Below are 26026 nucleotides of genomic sequence, written 5' to 3' on the forward strand. Positions count from 1 at the left end.
CTGCTGAGCCTGCGCTCCGCAATGGGAGAGGCCACAACAGTGAGAGGTCCGCGTACTGCAAAAAAAAAAAAAAAAAAAAGTTTTCACAGAAATTTTAATGGGCCTTAATATAAACAGAATTATAAATGTAGTCATGTGTACACACACACACACACACGGCCTATCCTTCTGTACATCCATTCACACACTAGAAAAATACTCAATAATTAAATGCATAAAAAAAAATATTGGGCTTCCCTGGTGGCGCAGTGGTTGAGAGTCCACCTGCCGATGTAGGGGACATGGGTTTGTGCCTCGGTCTGGGAAGATCCCACATGCCGCGGAGCGGCTGGGCCCGTGAGCTGTGGCCGCTGAGCCTGCGCGTCCGGAGCCCGTGCTCCGCAACGGGAGAGGCCACAACAGTGAGAGGCCCGCATACCGCAAAAAAAAAAAAAAAAAAATCCAAATGCTTAGCTATTCAGCTCTCTTGACAAATAGTTCCTCATTATATTCACCCAGATACAACATAAATTCTTAACTATTTTGAAATAGATTTCAATTTAGGAAAAAACACAATAAGCACATTTTATATAGTAAATAAACTTTATTTATCTGTTCTTCTGAGATGACATTGCCAACAGTCACAGATTTGCATACGATACAGTTATGTATTGACTATTTACAATTTACAGTAGTATTTTTTCCTCTGAAAAATATAAGTACAAAAGCTAAGTAAACAATGAGGTACTGCCATTTGGATTTATCATGTCATAGCTTAAAGAACTAGTCTTTAGCAAATATTCAACAAATCAATCTGGATAAAATAGTCAATTAAATGCTCTAATTATCAGGAAAAAGTCCACTAAGTTCCACCTCAAAATGTATTGCACAAGTCTTTTAAAAAAATCACCCTAAAAATAAATAGGAAAGGCAAGCAGTTCTTTAAAAAGAGGGACAAAAAGAATGGAAGAAAGGAACATTAAATGAGCCCATAAATCAGGTTAAGTTATTCAAAGTATCTTTTAAACAACACAAAACTCTTCCCAACAGAAAAACTGAAGAATCCCCCCAAAAAAACTATCACCGTTTCTCCACTGATATAATCTATTTTAAAGGCAGTCTGCAATCTTTCTGTGGCCAATGTCAGATTTTTCTTGGTCTTCTCGCTACATGAGGGGCCCTGAATAACAGCTTCGTTCTCTAAGAACAGCAAACGTGCACAGTTTTCCAGGCCTGCCCAGCATCACTCTCCCCACTTCTTCAAGATGAAGGCCGGAGCCATGACTGGAAAAGAAAAAGGGTTAGGATAAAGAAAGAAAGAAAATGACATATGTATACTACTATGTATAAAATAGATACCTAACAAGAACGTACTGTATACCACAGGGAGCTCTACTCAATGCTCTGTAGTGACCTAAATGGGAAGGAAATCTGAAAAAGAGGGGATATATTTATCTGTGTAACTGATTCACTTTGCTGTATACCTGAAACTAACACAACATTGTAAAGCAACTATACTCCAATAAAAATTTAAAAAGAAAGGAAGGAGGGAGGGAGGGAGGGAGAAAGGGAGGGAGAAAGAAAAACCTTTTAAAGCTAACTTTCGTGAGATTTATTTTTTCAAGTTAAAGTAAAATTATATCAAGATTATATTCTATGGTCTGAGGACTGAAGCAGAAATATTCTAAGTATTAAATCCTAAAGGAATCTTCTAAAAATTACTGTTCTTGGAATGACCTTTTAGTCAGCAGTCCTGGAAAGCAGTATTTTTAAGTGAAATCTGGAACTGCAACCTTTCAGCACATATTGAAGGCTACCAGGTCATGACTGCAGAAAGCCAGGAGTAAAAGTGCTGACATGGCAGAATCTCACAAGAACGCAGACTGGATTTAAGAGGATAAAAGGTTCTTCCTTTTTCCCTAATGTAATGATTTTTCTACATATTGCAGTTCTCCCAGGATGCCAGGCATGGTGGCGGAGGATAACAGCATTTTGGTGTGAAAAAGCTATGTATGCCTCGTGAAATTAACAAACTTAATTTTAAAACTGTAATCTGCTATGAAACATGATGCTAAACCTTCCTAAAAAGGTTTCTCTAATTAAGATGCTAAAAGCCAGTGGTCAAATCAAGTATGAGGTTAAAAATGCATAAAAATAAAATACCAAAAAAGATTAAGTAATAGAGACAAACTTTTCAAATATATTTTAGTTCTAGAGAGAGTATCAAGGTCTTCTCAACTTGTAAATGAACAATATAATCCACCACTCATGATCTATCTCCAAGAGTTTACTATTTATAAAACTTGTTCAACATTCATGTTAGTCCTAGAAACGTAGAGAAGATAAGAAAAAGATCTCCTATGACATTTAAAACCCTTTGTCAGTTATTACTTTCAAACATTAGCTTGCACTGTTGCAGGAAAAGAAGTTCATGCATGATTCAATAATGTTGCACAATGTCAATGTCATGAGAGACCCAAAAAAGGCTGGGAGAACTTTTCTAGTTCAAAAGAAACCTGAAGAACATGACGACAAAATGCGATGTGCAATCTTTCAATGGATCCTGGAATTTTAAAAATTATGAGACATTATTTGGAAAAATGTGGATATTTACTATATATTAGATAAGAGCATTGTGTTAATATTAAATTTCCTGAGAGTCGTAACTGTATTGTATGTAGGAAAAGGCCCTTGTTCTTAAAGATACTTGGTAAAGTATTTAGTTTATGTTTGCAAGTAACTGTCAAATGCTTGCAAGCACCATGTTTGCAAGCAACTGTCAAACGTCACAGAGGGAAAAATATATATGGAGAGAAAGCAAGAGTGAGAGCAAGTGAGAAAATTTGGCAAAATGTTGATAACTGGTAAATGTAGGTGGAGGGTATATGGATGTTCATTGTACTATTTTTACAAATCTTGTTTGAAATTTTTCAAACTAAAAGCTGAGGAGACAATCAATCAACGGAAATGCTACAGAGTATACCTCTCAAGTGATAAATGATACTATTTAAATGCAATAACAAGCATGATACAATATTTATAATATTATAAACAAAGGTAAATGTTAAGACTTATTGAATTAGATTTGGGATTTACAAGACTAATGACAGTTTTAGAAAATCACTAAGGCAACTGACATTAAAAATAAAAATGAGATTCAAATGTAGGCAGAAAGGATATTTAAAGCAAAAACGTTAAAAAATGCTATATATTAACATTTTAAAACTTGATACTGTTAGTTGAACACTAGCTTAATAATCAGAGAACCTTTAATTTAATTATAATTAAGTTCTATAGATTGTGATACAGCTTATTTGTCACTTGTGAAAATTCTTGCAAAGTTTGAGGTAAAGACGTACCCTAAATTTTTAGGGGTGCTAAATCACACAGCATGGATAATATGTGGAGGTGATGGGAGGGGTGTTTAAATGTGAGGACAGCCAACTGTGTCCAAACTTTTTAGATGCCTCCCCCTCATTGTAATAATATGTTAATTAAAAACAGCCACATTCAATTAGAGCAGGCTGCCTAAGGGTCTCCTCCTCAGGACAAATGTGCTACTTCGTTATACTGCATGATCCCAGGAAGTAATAAAACTGCCATTTATTTTAAAATCAATTTTCCTAGTGCTCATTATTTCAGATTAGCCTTGACTCTAAGAAGGCTTTACAATATTTTACATTCTGGATTCGCGAAATACAGCACCTTTATCTAGAAAATGATTTTTCATTTTTCTCTCATAATCTTTATTAACTTCAAAGACCATTCTTGAGAAATAAAAAACAAAAAGGAATATAAAATACATAAAGATTTTTTTGGATTCTTTAGCAAAATTTCAAAGACCAATTCTGAAACTTTCAACTACTGTTGAAAGAACTAAAATTTCCTAGAATTATGTAACATTTACTGGTGGTGATTATTAATCTATATATTATTAATCTATAAAGCAAAATTAACAGAAAATCCCTATATTAACCCATAGCATAATCATATTTTCATTAAACAAAAGAGCAAAAGAACTCCAGCATAATGGTTAGTATCATGCAATACATTTAATTTTTGCAGAAAAGACAAAAGACATATTATTCTTCACTCACCACATGCTAACTAAGCACAGACTGACGGTTTACTCAGAAGATACCACTGCGAGGTGAAGTATACTACAAAGCCAGGAAGAAAAAAAGCTTATTGGATTAGTTTTAAGACAACATAACACAGAGATTATATGTGTATATGAACTTCAAAGGATTAAACAGAATGTACTTAAATTTTTCTCACATCTCCCCAAATCAAGGGAGGATAGGCTTAGGAATCTGTAATAGCTCCCTTCCATCCTAAGTAAATATAACACTATGTAGTGGAGATTTTACTTGGAACTTTAATTTAAAAGTTTAAACAACACAATTAAAGATGTACTTTACACCTTAAGTACATATTTATATGCTAGACATAATTAAGTCATGATTATTTGATTTATAAAAGGATTTCTTTCATAATTCCATTAAAGCACACATTACAATTTGATTTACATAATTTCAATTTACCACCAAAAATCTGGGGGGAAATGTTGATGAATGTGAATACAGTGTGTCTATATGTTGAATCATCATTCCTAAAATATGTCAATTTTATCAATGAATAACTCTTGTATATCAACAGTATATACAACAGTATATACAACAGGAATGGTTTCAGGAATGATAACCCAAACCAAAGTTTCTATTCAAGGGGACCCAATCTCTGCAAACACACTTTTACTATAGCAACCTCCTTAAATAAATTCTATGTCCTATTTAACATGGTCATAAACCAAGATTATTAATTAGCTTCCTGATTTGCTTTAAAACAGCATCAGCAAAAACAGCTGTTTATAAAATCTGAGTCTATTCTTAGTGTAACCAACCTCAGAAGCATCATTTTATTTATCTTTTATATTTAATGTACAGTTAGTAAGGAACAGCAAGATCAAAAGACAAAGTAGAAAATATCTGCAACACACAACACAATAAGGCTAACATCCTATTGGAAAACTGGCAAAAGCATGTGAAATATATGTATGCTCCCTGTGTCTATGCTTGTTAAGTACTGAAAAACTGAAATAATCTAAGTGTCCATGGATAGGAAATTGATGAACTCAGCTGTAGGTCATCCATATAATCAACCAATCAAAGAATACGGTAAATCAGTTTGTAATGAGGTGGAATTATGTAAAAATAAGTGAAAAAAGCAAGCCGTTGCATACTCTCATTTTTATAAAATAAAATACTTAAATGATAAAGGAATAATTACAAATACATAATTATAAAGCTGGGGGATGTTCACCACACCATTAGCAAACATGACCTTGGCAAGGTGGAGACAGCTGGGAGGCTGAAAATCATGAAGATCTCCCCTTCTATGTAATGTTTCTGAACTGTTTGCAATGTTTTTTCGCAATGATCACATATCATGTAATTCTAACAATATCAAGAGGAAAAACCACTTTTAAGATAACAAATATATGTTTTACACGTGCAGTGTTTTTCACTATGCATCATTTTTATGTGCATTTGTTTCTTGAATCCACCTTGCATGCATCTACTGAGACCACGCAAACGGAAAGGTAAACCTCAACTAGAATGGAGAACTTTTATACCTAACGATGCTGAAAAGTTCTGACGATTTTATTAATCTGGAAGAGATTTTTAAAATTTCAGCCAAAAGGAGAGAAGTCAGAAACATTAACTTAAGTACAAGACTGGTCTAGGGTAAGGACTGGTCAAGAACTTGACACAACACAAAGGATCAGCATGAAAGCAAAGCAATAACAAAGTCAACAGAAGATCAATCTTTAAAAATGACTAGAGTGGATGAGAAATGAAAACATGCCTAATCTTTCTCATCAGAATAGAACAATTTTCTTTTAATGGAGTCATCAAGAAAATAGCCATCCAGTTTAAACGTGTCATTAAGTTTGCTAACACTCTAAAGAGAAAAGTATATTCCTAGAAACACATTTTAAAAGAGATTTCTATATAACAAAAGAACCTCTCAATTCCAAGAGATGATTTAGCACCTGATTAAAATAAACTTTCTTACTGTAATTATCCTAAATAAATAACACTCTCTTTAAAAAAAAAAAAGTTTGATGGTGTACTTCCAGGGCAGTCTTATTCAATTAGACAAGCTAAAGACTTCCGTATTGCGACTTCCCTGGTGGCGCGGTGGTTAAGAATCTGCCTGCCAATGCAGGAAACATGGGTTCGAGCCCTGTTCCAGGAAGATCCCACATGCCCCGGAGCAACTAAGCTCGTGCGCCACGACTACTGAGCCTGCGTTCTAGAGCCCGAGTGCCACAACTGCTGAGCCCACATGCCACAACTACTGAAGCCTGTGTGCCTAGAGCTCGTGCTCCACAACAAAAGAAGCCACCGCAATGAGAAGCCCACGCACCGCAACGAAGAGTAGCCCCCTCCCCGCTCGCCAAAACCAGAGAAAGCCCGCGTGCAGCAACAAAGACCCCATATAGCCAAAAATAAATAAAATTAATTAATTAAAAAAAAAGACTTCCGTATTCACTCTTGCTCCCACCCTGAAACTCAAACATCCAGTCTACTCTTGCCATTTACACTACCTAAACCATCACAAACCAGGCACAATAAGCTAAAAACTGAGAGGAGGGAAGAGGCTGCTCTAGGGAACACAAAGGTATGTGCATTTGGTATGTGCACTTTCTGTAACTTCTGCCTGCTGCATGTAAGACAATTTTTTCCCACTTGAATGAAATCTAAAACTTTAAAATTTACAACTAACTTAATACTTTAGAGGAAAAAAAACCTTAGAGATAGAATAATCCAACATACTTGTTTTAGCAATAAGGGCCAGAAAGATGCAAAAGGTTTGCTCAAAGTTACACAGGGGCTGAGCTGTTGAGGGCTAGCTCTCACCAAGCAAAGCTGCATGTGGTGGCACTCAGAGGTGCTGAAACTGGAGATGGGACATGTTTTGAGCTGGTTTCATTCCTATAAAGTGACCTGACTGTTGTAGTGAGGTCTTTCATGGTTTATCTTACACACATTATTGGTTTACCTTTCCAAGTCTCACCTTCTAGGAAAGACTCGTTCTACTCATCACTACATGTGGCTCAGGAACCACCACCACCAGCCCCACAGAGATCACAAAACCCCAGTGCGGGCACTATACGTACTTTGGTTCTCCAACAATCCTAACAAGATAACGTTAGTTTTGTGAAGAAACAGAGGCTCTGAGACTTGTGTGTGCACTTTCTTTAACTTCTACCTGCTGCATAGAAGATAATTTTTTCCCAGTTGCAAGAAATCTAAAACTTTAAAATTTATAACTAATTTAATACTTTAGAGGAAAAGGAACCTTAGAGATAGAATAATCCAACATACTTTTGTGAAGAAACAGAGGCTCTGAGACTTGTCAAATGAAGGACTAGTATTCCTTCTCTACACATTGTGACTCTCAAATAAACCAGACTTTACTTATGCTCTATAATTTACTCTTACTTGACAGATAATGGTTTCTCATCTATGAAATACATTCTTCAAATTAGGTTAAACTCTGAAACCACTTGTTAAATAATAACTGTTGTATTCTGTAGTGGGGTTTTTCAAATAAACAGTATAAAAGTCACTAAGGAGAGGGGAGATACGGTAAAGAGGGGACATACTGAAAAATACCTTACCAGCAGTCATGGACAGTTTTCGATCAATGCCACAAAGCAAACATATAATCATTAGGGTCATAAAGCAAAGTTTTTAGAAAGTATCCCTCCTCTCATACCTGTTAAATAACGTAAATGCTGACATGGCTGCACACTCTCAGCAAAAAGTGCAATCCACACTCTCTCAAGCATCCCAAATACTAACGGACAGGGGAGGGAGCTCTGCAATATGACGGGGTTTGTTTGGTTTACTTATACCAGCTTTGTAGCCCCCAAACCTACAATAACAAAATAGTCAATACTGTTGATTTTTAATAGAGGGCAAACTGTAGCTGCGGTTACAACAAATTACAGAAATGGTCCATCTGGAACATATATTTAAAACTAATGTGACTAAATAGCTTTTAAACAATTATTTAATAAAACCCTAAAAAGCTCTGCTTTCTACACATATAGGTATCTTTCTATTGGATACTTCCACAGAAAAAGAGAAGTCACTATTCTTAGCAGTGTTTTGCTCTCATCAGCTACAGTTCATTGGGGTATGAAACAAGTTATAATTTCTTTAGGAGGCTTGTTCAAAGACAATGATTCTTACCACTTATTTTATGAATGACAGCAATCTTAAGGCAAATGTGACTTATGTTTCAACTTTCTCAATCAACAGTAATCTTAATTTTCCATCAAATAAGGAAACAATCATGAGTCACTCTATCTTGTACCAAAAATCTCTTTATGCTGACAAAAGGTGACTCAAATTGATAAGTCATCTTTGGGATCTCCCTCACTTCATGCTCACCATAACTTAGTTCATCTTTCCTAAGCATCTATTTTTATTATTTGAATTACATTACTTAAGCATATCTTTTATTCATGTATGAATGAAGATGCTACCCCTTCCCCCTAAAATTAAAGGTTCCACAAGGGCAACAATCGTATCGTCCATGTCTTCAATTTTCCTACATTTGCCATAACAAGTAAGATGTTACAGAAAAAAAACAAACAAACTTTTTGGCCAACCCAACAGAAGAGAAGTAGGTGACTGTCAACTGAACTCATTCATTAAGCAAAAGATAATGATGGATAAGACTCTGCTTAAAATAGTAGAAAAAAAAAAAAGTAGTGGAAAGAGTGGGACTTTCTTTCTGGGCAGGTCAGCCTCTGGGATAAGGAAGGATTATTTCAGGAAGTCAGTCACCACTTCATCCCTATCTAGAATGAATACCATTTTATTCACAAAAGAATAGTGTAAAGCTTTTCAAAGATTTCTTTTTAATTAAACTTAAGAGGGCTTCCCTGGTGGCGCAGTGGTTGAAAGTCCGCCTGCCGATGCAGGGGACACGGGTTTGTACCCGGGTCCGGGAAGATCCCGCATGCCGCGGAGCGGCTGGGCCCGTGAGCCATGGCCGCTGAGCCTGCGTGTCTGGAGCCTGTGCTCCGCAACGGGAGAGGCCACAACAGTGAGAGGCCCGCGTACCGCAAAAAAAAAAAACAAAACAAAACAAACAAAAAAAAACCTTAAGAAAGAAACTTTTCCATCCACCTTAAAAGGTTTTTAGATGGTTCACTATTTACATGTAATCAATTCGATTAGTTTCCTTCAAGACAAACCAATCTAAGGCTGTATGTGTGTGTGTGGGGTGAGGGGGAATGTTTCCTACCACATTTGCCAAAGCAGTGACTTAGGATGAGTCTATACTATATTCTAAATCCTGACAAAATGTAGCCCAACAGTAAGATGAGAGGTTGGCTATATCCCAACATCAAGATAAAAAAGAGGCTATAGGAGAATGAATAAAGATAATAAAAGCTTTCTATTTACATTCATCATTTTAAAATATTTTCTTAAACTGGACTATAATGAAAGAATTGTGTCAACGGGCTCAAACTGCATTGGAGATTTTTATTTTCACAAAGACACAGTTGTTTACTCAGTGAAGAGGAAAACCACTCTGAGTGGACTATAGATTATAGAATTGGATGTTTTGCTATAATTTAAAACAACATTCTCTCTACTGATGAAGGGCATACATTATAGTTACATACTTCTTTATCAAAAATATCTATAACCAGAAATAACTACAGAGGTATGACAATATTTTTCAGACCACTAGATACCATGGAGAAATGCTTCACCAAAAGAAACAAAGGCTAACCAAAATAACTGCAACTGTCCCAGAAAACATACAATAGGTAAATAATACAGTATACAATGGAGTATTGGGACAAAAGTCAGGGATGCTGGGATGACTTTAGAGGAAGCCAGAAAGAGGTCAGAACATGCAATGGGTCAAAGGAGAGGAACTTCATAGATGGTTGATAAGTGCTGGGGTTATTTAGCCTGGAAGGTAAAAGCCCTCCATCCAGGCCATCTGTGGGTTCTTGGTTGAGTTCCATGGGTTAGAACCAGAACAGATTGGTGACCACAACAGAAAGGGAGACTTGGGATCAAGATAAGCCAGAATTTTTGTAAGAAACACACAGTCTGTAGAGATAAGATAGGATTTTTTTTTTTTTTTTTTTTTTTGCAGTACGTGGGCCTCTCACCGCTGTGGCCTCTCCCGTTGCGGAGCACAGGCTCCGGACGCACAGGCTTAGCGGCCACGGCTCACGGGCCCAGCCGCTCCGCGGCATGTGGGATCCTCCCGGACCAGGGCACGAACCCATGTCCCCTGCATCGACAGGTGGACTTTCAACCACTGCGCCACCAGGGAAGCCCAAGATAGGATTCTTAAGAGTAATTACTTATTGACTTAGTCTTTCTTACTGGAGATACTCAGACATGGGCTAACCCATCACTAAGGAGTAGATCTTTGTTTGATTTAAATAGGAGAGTGAAAAAAACAGCAGTACTGGGATCATGAAATAGGTAAAGAAATTGGGGGAAAGATGTGGAAGAGCTACAGGCTATTAGCAAGACAAGAAAAGGAAGCAGAAAGAGACAGCTAAGGGCCAGACAGGAAAACAGCACAAATTTCATACTATGCTTAGAATGGATCTTCTTACTGTATTATTGGTTCAGCACAAAAAGAAGTTAGGCAAAAGGAATTTTGCATAATTTATGAAGTGTGTGTTTGTTTCATTTCAGTCACAGCTGACTTGACACAAAAGTTTCTAAGAATTCAGTTATCTACATTTCCCTTGCAGGGTATATGTCAAAAGCTCAAAAAATGCTTAAACTCTTATATCAGAATTATTGTATTTAGAAATCAAGTGAAATAGAATAAGGAATTGTAATCTACAAAACACCTAACACCATGATATCATTCGGTTTAAAAAATTATTACTGGATATACCAGAACAAATGCCTTTTCCATCCTTCCCATAAAGAGCCCAAGTTCCAGAAATCTCATATAGCACATATTGGTGTCAACCTCATATATACTATTAAATAAGACTGTTCTTTCCTTGAGCGCATCCATTCAGATCTGCCCTCAGTTTAATTTTCTTAATGTAGTTTCACTCTCATTTTTCAGGCTATAGTACAATAAAGATGAAAACTTTTAAATTTCTCTTACCAACTCAAAGTCTCTGTAAATGAGACAGAATGTAAACGGATGAGATAAAGTTGTCTTCTATCTGTAGCCTATTCTTTAAGCTTACCATGAGCCGAGCATCTTCTCTTTCCAAAATTTTCTGAGTCTGATCATCAGGGAACTTCAGTACAGTGGTTATAACCTTTGCCATGGTCTACAAAAAAGACAAGAGACGATCACTAGACAGTGGAGCAGATGGGTCTCACCCCATTCTGACATGTTCCGCTGGTGGAATTCTTTAGTGCTCTCAATGGAAGCCACGACCAAAGAAGTATGATGTGAAGGTACTGGTCAAGGAAATAACAGCCAATGCTAGAATATCAATTTGAAAGGATCCCTCACAAGGTCTGGGTTGATATTATTTTAAGAAGATGTATTTACAATAGCATGAAGCTATATACAGTTCTAATGCTCTTGGCCCTCTGTCTTATTAAAATGAAACGTTATTACTCATTCATTTTATAAGGCTTTTTATTTGTAGAAATCTACCTAGTAAGTGATGTATTGCCAAAACATATGCTCTAAACAATCAGATTTAGAGACTCCCAAGTTCAGCTTGAACTAAATCACATCATATATCTCATAAACACGGGCTACTGCATGAACATGAACATGCTTATAGGTATTTTTTAATACATGCAGCACATCAGCCTAATAGAAATACAAATTACATTTTAAATAAACACAAGATGTTTTGTTTGGTAGAAAACAGGATGAATCAGAACATTACACATGGTGGCTTGCAAACAAGATCATAAACTGTGCAGATCTCAATAAATATACCGTAAGTCAGACTGTCACCCATAAGCTCGTGGAAAATTCTCCTCAAAGGTTGAAATTCCCTATTTTGTATCAAGATGAGATGGTTTGAGGGAGACAGAGAGGAAAGAAGATACCACTTATGAAATAAGTAGGATAACAAGTTCAGTGCTTACATAAAAATTCAGGTACTAGTGCTCTCCTGAGGATTAGCAGTAGTACTACTTACTGTAGTGCTACAGAGGATGGAAGGCTCACCAGAAAGCTGACTCTAACACTCTTTGTTCATAGTTACAAGACTGTGTGTGTGTATGGCAGGGCGGGGAAGAGTGTGTGACTACAGAAGGTCACTGAGCAAAAGATGACATAATAGAGTTAACTAAAATTTTAGGAACACACATCATTAGAAAAAAAGTATAATTATTTCCAGGAAGGAAAAGAGCTAACATTTAAAAAAATTCTTATTATGTGCTAAGCCTAGGCAAGGCACTTTACATATTTCTAATATTTATTTCAACTAGCAGATCAACTAATACTATTCCTCAACCACAAACCCCACAAAGAGCAAGATTTTAGTTTCAGCCCTCCTTCCTTCCTCATCCTTTAAATTGTATTCCCTAGATAGAACAGAATCTTCTGTGCTAAACTGAAGTCTAGAAACCAAGCGTATATGTGGCATGAAATGGGAAGAGAAATATGAAGTAGCAACTATTTCAATATTCTTTTTATTAGCACTCTGGAAATTTTAAATGGTTTCTGGTATACTATCTATGAAGACTGTTTTTAGGAAGTACCAAAAATCTAAAATTCAGGGATTCACAATTATAGGGAACATTTCTTTAATTTCAATAGCTTAACAAGTTCAGAAACCCAAAATCCCATTTATATTCACTATGAAACTGCATGGTGCACATCAAGGCACAAACATGTCTGTCAAAACAAAAACAAAAAAAAACAAAACAAAAAATAAATCCAAATGTGGCTAGTTGCCTCTTCACATTTCTAGACAATGTTAAATGGGAAACCCACCTCTAAATTTATCACTGATGCAGCGTTTGCAGTTGATTACCTAGTAAAGACTTAAAAGCTCTTCCCTGGCTTGTCAGAAAACACTTTAATGGAAAGCCCAGGCTCTCTGCTGAACCTTGGGAAAGAAATCAGACTGTCTACTCTACGTACAATATCCTTAGGTCCTGGGAAGAAAGGAAAAGTTCAAATGAGCCACCTGGTTTAGAAGTGGCCTCTCTTGCCATGTTTTCTTTAGGGAGAGTCAGTAAAGGATAGAATGAGAAACACTTTCTATTGAAAAGGAGAACAGGCTGAATTTAAGCATCAAAAATAGCATGGAGGCTCAAAACCCAAGAAAAAGAAAGTGCAAGGACAGAAGAAAGAAGGGGAGTTTACTTAACTTCGTACTATAAGAATGTGTATCACATACGTGGTCTTAAAAAAAAATCATCTGCCTCATCAAATAGGGAACACTGTGTGCAAAAGCAGATGAAGAAAGACAGGTGGGATGACATACAGATCCTACTGGACAAGAAACAACGGCAGATGGTGATCAAATCACAAAGGCCACAATATACTCTGGCTTGTTCTAAAACCACAACCTGGTCTCCATTTCAAATTCTTTGTGAATGTATGGAAATTAGGCAAATCAACAAATGTCTAAAAATAGCTCTGATTCTGTCAACCCCTGCTCAAAAAATTTCAGGGCTGCCCCCCAACAACCTACAGGTAAAACTCTGAGAACACTCCAGGCCCTCCACACCCTGCAGCCCTAAGCAGAGTCACTTCCACCTCATAGAGCTGGTATTTTAGTTGGAGTGGACTACTTGTCATTCCAAAGCCCACACTCAATTTCCTGTCTTGGACTTTCTGTCTGGGCTTTCCTCCTGTCTGAGCTCATCTATCAAAATCTCTGCCCCCTTGTAAAGGCCTGTATATACATCTCCTTCTCCATGATGTCCTTTACCTTCCCACAAGTAAACATGAGGACACTGTGCTACGGTCTGCATCATACGGTGCTTAGTACAGCTCCACTTTTTCACTATATGGTAAACACCTTAAAGTTAGGGATGGTGTAAATTTTCATCTCCTCATCCATCATGGTGATAAACAAAGGACCACATACAGTAAGTGCTCAATAAATATGAAGTAAATTAAACTGAATATCTACTGCCAATTTTCAATATTGACTTATAAAATGTGATGGCAGAATAAAAGACTACTCAGTCTTGGTAACCAGAAAAGCACACTGAATGCTGAAGATAAAGAGAGCCGCCTCAACACAGATTCCCAGCCATGTGTTAGCTGGGGCTGCCCATGCCTCAAGAGCGTCCCTTCTAGCTGTCTCCCAAGTCACAGCCTAGGAGGAAATGCAGAGCCCTGAGACCTGGCTGAACTGGTACCACCCCAGAATGTATCTCATTCTGGGGTACCACCCCAGAATGTATCTCATGCTCAGTCCTGGCCTTTCTCCAGGACTCAAACTCTGTAGGGATCTCACCCCACACAGGCTCACAACATCCAGAAGATACAGGCTGAGGCAGTCACACTCTCTTCATTTTGCAAATCGAGAAAAGACTAAATAATTTATTTAGCAACAACTCTGGGATGATAGCTTTAGATTCAACGAATAAACCAGAGTAGCTGAAGTTCCTGAAAGGCTATTGTTCATAAAGAAATGCTTTTCCCCCTTCCCTGCAATAACAAGGTAACTTTAAACTATCTACCCCACCTCAAATACAGGCTGCTATCCAATCAGGACATAGTAAGAGAAAGTTACATTTCATTGGCTTTGTTTTTTAAAGATAAGGAGAAAATGAGTTTTAGCTAGCCTCTGAATTAAAAAAAAAAAAAGTCCTTAAGAATAAAAGGTACTGAATTACTGTGAATTAATATATCCCGCCTATGGTTCATGTTCAGGATCACACTAGATATTACTTTAATTTGAACTATCTGATACAGTGAAATTAGACTTCTATAGTGTCAAGGATTCAAACGACTTCTAGCCCTATAGCTCCTGGTGTTTAGCTGAATCTACGATTCATAACAACCTCTTTTTTTAAAAAATAAATTTATTTTATTTATTTATTTGGCTGTGTTGGGTCTACGTTGCTGCGTGCGGGCTTCTCTCTAGTTGCAGCAAGTGGGGGTTACTCTTTGTTGTGGTGCGCGGGCTTCTCACTGTGGTGGCTTCTCTTGCTGCGGAGCATGGGCTCTAGGCGCGTGGGCTTCAGTAGTTGGGGCACATGGGCTCAGCAGTTGTGGCTCGTGGGCTCTAGAGCACAGGCTCAGTAGTTGTGGCGCACGGGCTTAGTTGCTCCGCAGCACGTGGGATCTTCCCGGATCAGGGCTCGAACCCATGTCCCTTGCATTGGCAGGTGGATTCTTAACCACTGCGCCACCAGGGAAGTCCCCATAACATTCTTAAGAGATTTTATGTCCTAATTTTTAGGTCTTAAATATATTTACCAAATCAATTCCTGAACTGGTTTAGCACTCAGTAACCCCCACAGACCCATAAATTAAAACACTGATAATTTCTTAGAAAACTCATTATCCCATTCTCAGCCAACATATAAGGACAATGTAAAAGTTCATGAAGGTAAAAAGTTGAAACAATATCAGAAACAGAAAATGCTTCAAATGAAAAACTTTGAGAAAAGGCTCATGAATTTCCCTAAATGCAATCAATTCAATTAAAGATATATTTACAAAATGTCTGATATAAGGCTCTTTTAAAAACACTGCTGGGGGGCTTCCCTGGTGGCGCAGTGGTTGGGATTCCGCCTGCCGACGCAGGGGACGTGGGTTCGTGCCCCGGTCTGGGAAGATCCCATATGCCGCGGAGCGGCTGGGCCCGTGAGCCATGGCCGCTGAGCCTGCGCGTCTGGATGACTGTGCTCTGCAACTGGAGAGGTCACAACAGTGAAAGGCCCGCATACCGCAAAAAAAAAAAAAAAAAAAAAAAAAAAAAAAAAACACTGCTGGGGATACAAATAACAGTAAGACAAGACTCTATACTCAAGGACCTTATAATAAATTTAACATTCTAGAAAACAAATTAACCAAGCATTATTACTTACACAGTGTGGTTATTTTTAAACGGTTAATATTCTATATGTGCAAGAGTAACTTTCTTACAGTGACTAAAGTAAAATATTTCTAAATATCCCTACATAGTCATTCTTAATTAGGACCATTTCCAATACTAGCCACCCTATCCTCACGTCTCCATGAAATAGTCTCCATCTATTCTCCTACCTTTAAGATTTGAAGTCAAAAGAACAGTCACATGCTTCACAAAGTAGTAAGTTAATGAAATTTTTGTTTTTATTTTTTAGCATCATCCACCAGTATTTTCTAAATTAATATTTTATAAATGTAACAAATATAAGCAAGATCTGCCAATTCACTTTTTTTTTTTTTTTTGCCAATTCACTTTTGCAAACAAAGAGCAATAACACAATTACCTATTGCCTAATATTAGCATGTATGGTCTGCTAATAGTAAACATACAACATCAATATGTGTATTAAAAATGGGACATATTTCCTTTTAAATTAAACCACATGCCAAATCACCAGACATGATTTATACCTTAGTCTCACGACCCATCATATACTCAAAAAGCACTTTTCGCAAATACTCAAACTCAGTAGGTTCTCCAAAGAGCGAGACATCAGTATGGTACAAACTGCGACCTGTCAAATAAAAAAAAAAAACAGATCAAACTGTAAAGACAAAACCAGATAAGCAGGCTTCCCTGGTGGCACAGTGGTTGAGAGTCCGCCTGCCGATGCAGGGGACGCGGGTTCGTGTCCCGGTCCGGGAGGATCCCACGTGCCGCGGAGCGGCTGGGCCCGTGAGCCATGGCCGCTGAGCCTGCACGTCCGGGGCCTGTGCTCCGCAACGGGAGAGGCCGCAGCAGTGAGAGGCCCGCGTACCGCAAAAAAAAAAAAAAAAAAAAAAAACCCAGATAAGCTACTTATTACTTAGAAAAAGACAAACTAAAAGACAATCAAAGGAACAAAGAGAGAGGCATCACTCTTGTATTAATTGTGTTATATTGTAAGTATTGTACTGCATTACATTACATATACACTAAGCATTCCAGTTGGTATTTTTCCCTTGGAAGAGAAAACAAGAATTATTACAGCAATTTTATTTCTCACATTCCCCCATCCTCAAACTTCTTCTTCATCTTTCTGGCATGGCAATTTAAAAAGACTAGACCTATGGGCTTCCCTGGTGGCACAGTGGTTGAGAGTCTGCCTGCCGATGCAGGGGACACGGGTTCGTCCCCTGTCCAGGAAGATCCCACATGCCGCAGAGCGGCTGGGCCCGTGAGCCATGGCTGCTGAGCCTGCGCTCCTCAACGGGAGAGGCCACAACAGTGAGAGGCCCGCGTACCACCAAAAAAAAAAAAAAAAAGACGACTAGACCTAGGGAATACAAAGATTCCTCAGAACTGGTATTTCTTTCCTAAATATTATGTGGTTGGCTTCAGATATCCTACAATGACTAAAATTATCATTTTTATTTTGTTTAAGAGTTTAGTAACTCAGAATAGTATTCTAGATTTTCTAGTATTCCAAACCTGAAAGCACTGAAGTTTAAATCAAGTTTTCTAAACAGTTCTGAAACACAAGGTAGATAAAATAACTTGAAAATGCATGAAATAATAATACCAATATAGTGGTTTTCAGATACTTTGATTCAACATCTTAAAAAGACTGTCATATAATTTACAGTTCATCTATTAATCAAGCTCCATTTCAATCTAAAACTAAAGAATAAATACAGTTCAGGTATATGAAGTCACACTGTGACAAACTTTAATTTGAATAAATTCAAAATTATGCATTATGTGAAGTCTATACTTGCATCCACTTCCAGAAGTATGGCATACTAGGTAATCTGAAAAGCCTTCTGCACCAAGAAACATCTAAAAGCATAGCAAAGAGATTAATGTGCCAATTCAAACAGACTGCTTGGATTGTTGACAGGATTAGATGAGTTGATAGACAAAATGTGTTTTATAACAGTGCCTGATACTTAGTATTATATATGTGTCAGTTATTTTAAAAACTGTACATATGTGTTCATTTTACAATTTAAAACTGAGAAAAAAGGAAAATTAAGTATGAAATTCTTAAGTTGAAACTAAAAAAAAAAAAAAAAAAAAAAAAGAATCAATACTATTCCCTATGCACGGCTGGGCACTGATTTAGCAGTTCTATGCTAAGAATCACATATGTTGACTTAGCTATGGCAAACAGTCTTTGTAGCAGGAATTTTCTCTGCAATGAGCCATAGGAAACTCCCAAGTTGGTTTTCTCTTCTTTTTGAAGTGTGTTTTGGAAAGAATCTAAAGAAAGTCCTTGTTAAATTAAAAACTGTATAATGTCTTATGTTATTTCACAACAGTAAGACCTTTCAAAAACACAAAGAATGTGAAATGGTTTAGATTCATGTCCCAGTGCCTTCCATGAAAAAGCAGAAAGGTTACAAAACATTTAGCAAAATAAAACTATTCTTAATGCAGTGAGGCAGTGAAACTGAGAATGGGAAATTGTTAGATTATTCAGAGATTATTTGAAGTCATGACTATTTCAAGGGAACAACTACATAAAGACTCAAGCTCATCTTTAGAATCCTTTGTAAGTGGCATACATAACTTAAGTCAACAGAGTAATACTTCCAAATCATCCTTCCCCACCTTGAAATAAATATTTTTATGAATTATTTTCTCCTTAAATCCTGGTTTAAAAATAGCAATTACAGCATTATTGTAATAGTAGAAAACAGAAGCATCTAAAATATGTAACTCTGAGTTTGTATGGGTATATATAGTGGATTACATAAACGTCTGGATACACACAGAAGAGTCTGGAAAAATATATGTAAATTGTAAACTAGGTTCAGCTGGAGAGTGGAGAATGAAGTGGAAACTTGCAGTTTCACTTAAAATGGCAGCATTTTTTTTTTACAACAAATATGCATTAATTTTTAGATTACTACCATTCTTTCCATAAAACTAGTTGTTACTGGTGAATTACAAAGGTAAAATACATTCCTTGTAAAGAATGAGATTAGCAAAGACAAAAATGAAAATCATCCAGAAGTCCACCAATACAAGATAACCATAGATAACATGATGAGAGGTCATTCCTACCTTTGTAAGGTGTCCCCACAGTTGCTGCATATACATTCTTTTCATATTCCTTCAAACGATCTTCTAAATTGTGAATCTAAAAATAACAAATATTCCAATCATATCATAAGAGTCATATGGAAATCATATGTAAAAAAAAAACTGCTGTAGCCACTAGATTTTCTTAATGCTGAATACAGGATATAGGCCAAAAAAAATTAATACATATGGTTTCTTAGATATGACACCAAAAGCAGAGACAACGAAAGAAAAAACATATAAAATGTTTGTGCCTCAAAGGACATTATCAAGAAAGTGAAAAGACAACCCACAGAATGGGAGAAAATATTTGCAAATCATATATCTAATGAGGGACTTATATCCAGAATATATAAAGTACATTTACAATTCAACAACAACAAAAAACAAATGACCCAACTTAAAAATGAGCAAAGGATATTGCTCCAAAGAAGATATACAAATAATAAGATGCTGAACATCATTAGTCACTAGGGAAGTACAAATTACAACCATAATGAGATATCACTTCATAGCAACTAGGATAGTTATAATCAAAACACTTGCTGGGGAAGACGTGGAGAAGTTGAAGTTCTTATACTTTGTGGTCAGAATGTAAAATGGTGTCCACAATGTAAAACCGTTTGATGGGTCTTCAAAGAGCTAAACATATAATTACCATATGATCTAGCAATCCCATTCCTGAGTACATAACCCAAAGAACGAAACAGGTATTCAAACAAAAACTTGTAAACAATGTTCCTAGCAGCACTATTCACAATAGGCAGAAGATAGAAACAACTCAAACATACATCAACTGATGAATGAGTTAACAAAATGTGGTATACCTATACAATGAAATATTACTCTGCCATAAAAAGGAGAGGTACTGATATATGCTGCAACATGGATGAACCTTAAAAACATCATGCTAGGGCTTCCCTGGTGGCGCAGTGGTTGAGAGTCTGCCTGCCGATGCAGGCGACATGGGTTCTTGCCCCGGTCCGGGAAGATCCTACATGCTGCGGAGTGGCTAGGCCTGTGAGCCATGGCCGCTGAGCCTGTGCGTCCAGAGTCTGTGCTCCGCAATGGGAGAGGCCACAACAGTGAGAGGCCCGTGTACCGCAAAAAAAAAAAAAAATCATGCTAAGTGAAAGAAGTCAGATTAAAAAGCTCACGTATTGGGCTTCCCTGGTGGCGCAGTGGTTGAGAGTCTGCCTGCCGATGCAGGGGACACGGGTTCATGCCCCGGTCTGGGAAGATCCCACATGCCGCAGAGTGGCTAGGCCCGTGAGCCATGGCTGCTGAGCCTGTGCGTCTGGAGCCTGTGCTCCGCAACGGGAGAGGCCACAACAGTGAGAGGCCCGCGTACCGCAAAAAAATAAATAAATAAATAAAAAATAAAAAGCTCATGTATTAATATGATTCTAGTTATATAAAATACTCAGAATAGGTAAATCCACAGACACAAAAAGCAGATTTGTGGTTGTGAAAGGCTGGGGGGAGGAGGTAATAGGGAGTGACAGCTTAATGGGTATGGGGCTTCCTTTTGGGGGTGATGGAATGTTCTGGAACTAGATAATATGAATGCAAATGTTCTTGTTTAAATATATGTGATCACAAATTTATAAAGATATGCTCTAGCACCTTCAGGTTTGAGAATAAAATTTCCTGTGTAAGACAAGATTGCAAAGTCAATTAATAAATGAGTATTAAATCCGTTCTTTTTTAAAAATTAGCTAAATGAGTTCCAAGAACATACTAATAGAAATCAAGGAAGTCATCTCAAAATAAAAGGCACCAATTAGACCTGTACCTGTTCTCTGAACTCTTGCTCTTTCAACTTTGAATCACTGATTAGAGTAGTCTTCTGTGCTAGTTGTGTCTGAAAGAACAAGAAGTCAGATCTGAGATGCATATGGGTTTCATCATTGCCTGGACACATTTCTATACTGCATGGTAAATTTCTCCTGAGAACAAGTCTCTTTATGTTTTAACCTAAAGTACAGAATGCTCCTGAAAATGGACTACCTTCACTCAAATTCAATGAAAAACTAGTCTTACCTGTAGCTCCATAACTGTTACCTAAAAATGGAAAAGAAAAAAAAAATATTAGTGCATATAATAAAATCTACAAGAAATAATAAAATGGAGCAATATGAAATTACAAGGAAACAAAAATTTAGTGTTACAGTCTTAAGAGAGTGGTTAGATTTGAGATGAGACAACTTTAAATATTTGCTTTTAAACCTGGTCTATGTTGCTATACAAACTATTAAATTGTAAATATACATAAAGATAGGTAAACACACAAAAAAAATGACTGGAAAGTCACCCACCAAACTCCTAACAATGATTACCACTTGGGAAAAGGAGGTACCCACCAGGAAGGGTTTATCTATATACTTCTGTATTATCTGACTTTTTTTTTTAACAAGCATGTATTCATCTATTATTTGTGCAATTTCAAAAAATTAAACATATTAACATCTATTTATAGCATATGGGCCCTTTAAGGAAAATTTAAAGGACGATTTCTGGGAATCCACTCTACACAATAATCACAAATTATTTTTCATTGAACTCAACACTGACATGTAGTTCAAGATATCACAGAAGCACCAAAAGATGCTCAAAAAGGAAAAGAATAAAAATTCAAAAAGAATAAAATAGAAAAATATTTTTTAGAGTGGAAATAAAAGTTAAGGATAGTTTCTCCTTTCTTATGCTACAAGGTAAAGGATTCAAAAGACCTCCTGAATATTAATTTCATAATGTTTCAATACTCTATGGCATCTTGACACAGGCCTCAGTGCCACTTTATGCAACATTAATACTTAATTTGATACTAAGGAAAAGAACATGTTACAGAGTAGAATACACTTATTTGGCTCATAGGAGGCAACATTTAATAGCACCAAGTATATTCATATTGTGACCAAATGGCAAAAAAAACCACCTAAAATAATAGAACTAACTTAGTAGCTAGTAAAGAAAGAGAGAAAGAGTCAACTCAGCTTTGGTCGTTGCTAATAATCAAGATATATGTACCAAGCAGCACAGCATAGCAAAGCCTTTTATAAAGTCCTCTTCTCTCCATTTTGGAAAAGTGATCCATGTAATTTGGTTGTCTATAAAATTGCTTTCTGGTCACTGACTTCTGTAATGAATTCTCTATAACTAAAGGATGAAGCCATGAATGTGTCCACCTTTCCCAAGACCCTTATGACAGAGCTATGAAGACCATACTGGAATGAGTGAGAACATTTTAGATGTACAACGGTACACTGCCCGGATTCTTGAATGGGGGCCCACAAGCCCTGCGGGTGTGCACTTGTTGGGGTGCCCAGCAGGACAGGAAGCCACAAGGTAAACATGGCCTTTCATAGCATCAGTTTTACTTAAAGATTGGGATTATTAAAAAAAGAAAGAAAGAAAAAAAAAAGCCTGGATATGGAGTGCCAGATCTCTTTGAATTCAGTGCAATTTTCCAAAATAATCCCATTGCATCTACAACTGGTCTGTTAACAAAGGAGAAAAGGAGACATTGTTTTTCTCAAAGGTATACAACTAAAAACATTTTTATGTAACTACAAATAAACATATATTATAGAGCAGGGGTCCCCAACCCCCAGGCCGTGGAGCGGTCCACAGCCTCTTAGGAACCAGGCCTCACAGCAGGAGGTGAGCAAGCAAAGCTTCATCTGCCGCTCCCCATCGCTCACATTACCGCCTGAACCATCCTCCCCCCACCCCACCCCCTGGTCCGTGGAAAAATTGTCTTCCACAAAACCAGTCCCTGGTGCCAAAAAGGTTGGGTACTGCTGTTATAGAGAATGTAAAATTTATATGAATTCTTAGCACAAAATATAAAAATCTAAAATTATCACACTTTCTATGGACCATTTTTGGCTCTGCCCCAGGGCTATGAGGTTAACTCTCCTCTGCTGTTCTTTCCACAGGAAAGACTGAGAAGCACAGGTATCACAGAAACACCCTAGGCTCTGAAGTCTGGAAGATTGGTTTTATATTCCCAATAGAATATTTATTGTGTGAGCTTCAACATTTTATTTAACCTCTTTGAACCTCAGTTTCACTGTCTATAAAAGAGAGGCAGGAATCTCCCTCTTGAAAGTCTTTTGTTAGGATTAGATGAGGTAGGTAGGTATGTTAGTAGGCGAGCCAGTGAAAACGACAATGTTTTCAAAGAACATATGGAGCCAAGTCCAATTCCCCTCACTTTATCATTGCCAGGGTTCTCCTCCTGCTCTAGCCTTTGCTGGTATTTCTTCTGCAGCTCCTCAAGTTGAGTCTGTAGATCTATTACTTTTGCAGTCATTTCTTCTTCACGAGCCTTTAGAATAAATAAAAATATTAACAAACATATCAAAAAGAATGCAGTAAAGAGGCAACATGATCTAGAGAAAACTACCTTTGTAGGAGAAACCAACACCTACACATTTTTGGAAACACAAACCACTGTTTTTACTGTAATTCATTACTGTGCTCTAAACACCTTCCTTCACGCCCCACTTTTAACTCCAAGCCCTTTTAAAAGCTGCTCACTCTTCCTAGGATGACTTTTCCCACCCTCAGTCCTCCTGCCCCCACCCCATAAAGCTCATCAAGCTGTTTCTTTCCCCTTAAACTAGGGTTCCAAGGTTTAAGCAACACTTAGATGTATAACAGCGTTGTGACAGAACTGTAAAACAGAATCTCTGTTTTAAGACTTTGGCCTTTTCTACACTAGGATTTGATTTCTAGAAAATATCCAATATAAACTAGTTTTATGCACAGCACTGCTCAACCAGCTGGCAACTTACTGATCACAAGAAGTTGTGGAGGTTTTTTTCTCAGCCCCTTGGGAAGGGCTGCACAAATCAAGATGGTTCTTTGCCCTATTTAGCAAACCTGTACGTTCCATTCACATCTGCCTGCAAACCATACCAGCCGTTCTTTGGAGTAAAATGTTCAACTAAAATCTATTTTTGAAAAAAAATTACTGTCCAATGTATTGATAACTAACGTAATGTATCCATTTGCCCTGAACTTTGCAGAAAACAGACAAGGCTGCAAAAGTAATACATGATTTACTGGTTCAAAAATCCTTTTTATAAAATTTGGCATACAAATCATTCTCTCTTCTGTTCTGACTGCCCTGGTAAAAGGCTGTTGCCCACCCTTAAATTTTTTCATTTGTCTTGATAATTGCCATCGTTTGCTGTACAAAGCAGTCCAGACCTCTCCTTGTTCTTATAAATCTTGCAATAACCTTTTAGCACAACCTCTGTGCTAAAAGAATATTTGACATTGGAATATTGATCAGATTTGAGTAATGAAGACAGGACAAGTGCTTGCTGAGTAAGAGACTAAACAGGAAAACAGCCACAAGCAGCTATCTGATTTAAGAACCAAGAAACATCATTCTCAAAAACAAAAACAGGCCCCAAGGCACAAAATAAAGCAAGACACCTCGAAAATCTAACTTTAAATACCACTTGTCATGAAACTTAGACCAACTAAAAAAGAACGAACCCCTTCTCTCAACATAAGCAAAGCAGGGGTATCTTGTAAATAGCCTCCTTCAACATCTGCCCAAGGCACTCTAACCTAGCCTCCACCCCTAAAACACCACTGATCAGAAACTACTGTAAATCTGTAACTGCCTGCAATCCTGGTTTACTTACTGTTTTCATTCTACCATCACATATCCTGTGTGGATGTCTGTGTCAATGTGGTCTAGTCTTGTTTGAAAGGATCACCTCTTACAGCTACTTATTCAGTTAGGTCCAGATTCTGATATGACAATCAGCTATGCCTGACATTGCCTTTGGCAGCTGGGAGATACCAATAGAAAGCAAGCCCTCTAAGAACTGGAAAAGAATCCTTGACGTGTTGTTTCTAATTTAAGAAACAGTTCTATAATTTCCTTTGTAAAAGCTTTCTGTCTTCTTGAAGGGGGAAAGAAAGCAATACTGCTTGCTCTGAAGTAAAAACAGTAAGAGAAACTAAACTGAATATTTATGCACATACATGGAAATTATGTTTTAAAGACTATTATGCCAAAACCAAATCACTAAAATACAGTAAATGTCAAAAAGAAACCAGTTTTATATCTAATGTAGCTGTAAGAGCTACTCCCTCCCAGTGAGACTGCTCTGAGGTTGGGACAAAGGCAGTCAGCTCCCTTACTTGTGAGACTCAACTCCTTTCAGATGTCACCAGCCAATCTCCCCGAATGAATGCTCCCTTTGCCCTACCAGGTGTCACTTCCTTCAAATTTACCAAGTGTCGGGCTTCCCTGGTGGTGCAGTAGTTGAGAGTCCACCTGCCGATGCAGGAAACACAGGTTCGTGCCCCGGTCTGGGAGGATCCCACATGCCGCGGAGCAGCTGGGCACGTGAGCCATGGCCGCCGAGCCTGTGCGTCCGGAGCCTGTGCTCCGCAACGGGAGAGGCCACAACAGTGAGAGGCCCGTGTACCACAAAAAAAAAAAAAAAAATTTTTTACCAAGTGTCTAGTGTGTGCCAAGCATTTGGCTATGTCCTCAAGACTAGAGATGAACAGCAAGATCCCTGCCTACAAGATGCTAATAGTCTAGAGGAGAGGACAGACACATTAATACATTCTTACACACATATGTATGTATGACAAAAGTAACATGTCGTAAGTGAAGTAATAAAGTACCAAAGGAAGACAGGTGCAATTAATTCTATTTTAAGGGGTTTCAAAAAAACTAAGTGAAAACAATATGATGCAGAAAAGCATATTCAAAAAGCTAACTCTGGGGTAGGACAGGGAAAAAACAAGAATATATTTTGTTTTTGTTTCTGTTTGCATAAGGAAACACAGGAATATTATTACATAAGAAACTAATGGTTACCTGTGGAGGGAGAAGGGGAA

At 37.4% G+C, this 26026-nt stretch overlaps 1 protein-coding gene across 1 annotated transcript in view; it reads right to left on the minus strand.

The window, feature by feature from the left end:
- Positions 1-563: 563 nt before the first annotated feature.
- GOLGA4 (golgin A4) overlaps positions 564-26026 on the minus strand; it is a 106284-nt gene continuing 80821 nt past the window's right edge. The window contains exons 19-26 of the mRNA XM_060162372.1: positions 23364-23477; positions 21188-21208; positions 20940-21008; positions 19127-19202; positions 16549-16652; positions 11252-11338; positions 4077-4139; positions 564-1263 (exon numbers count right to left, since the gene is read on the minus strand). Coding sequence (XP_060018355.1) covers positions 4110-4139; positions 11252-11338; positions 16549-16652; positions 19127-19202; positions 20940-21008; positions 21188-21208; positions 23364-23477 — 501 coding nt within the window. The 3' untranslated portion in view covers positions 564-1263; positions 4077-4109. The remainder of the gene's footprint in view (positions 1264-4076; positions 4140-11251; positions 11339-16548; positions 16653-19126; positions 19203-20939; positions 21009-21187; positions 21209-23363; positions 23478-26026) is intronic.

The sequence above is a fragment of the Lagenorhynchus albirostris genome, chromosome 10, assembly GCF_949774975.1.
Source record: "Lagenorhynchus albirostris chromosome 10, mLagAlb1.1, whole genome shotgun sequence".
Lineage (NCBI taxonomy): Eukaryota > Metazoa > Chordata > Mammalia > Artiodactyla > Delphinidae > Lagenorhynchus > Lagenorhynchus albirostris.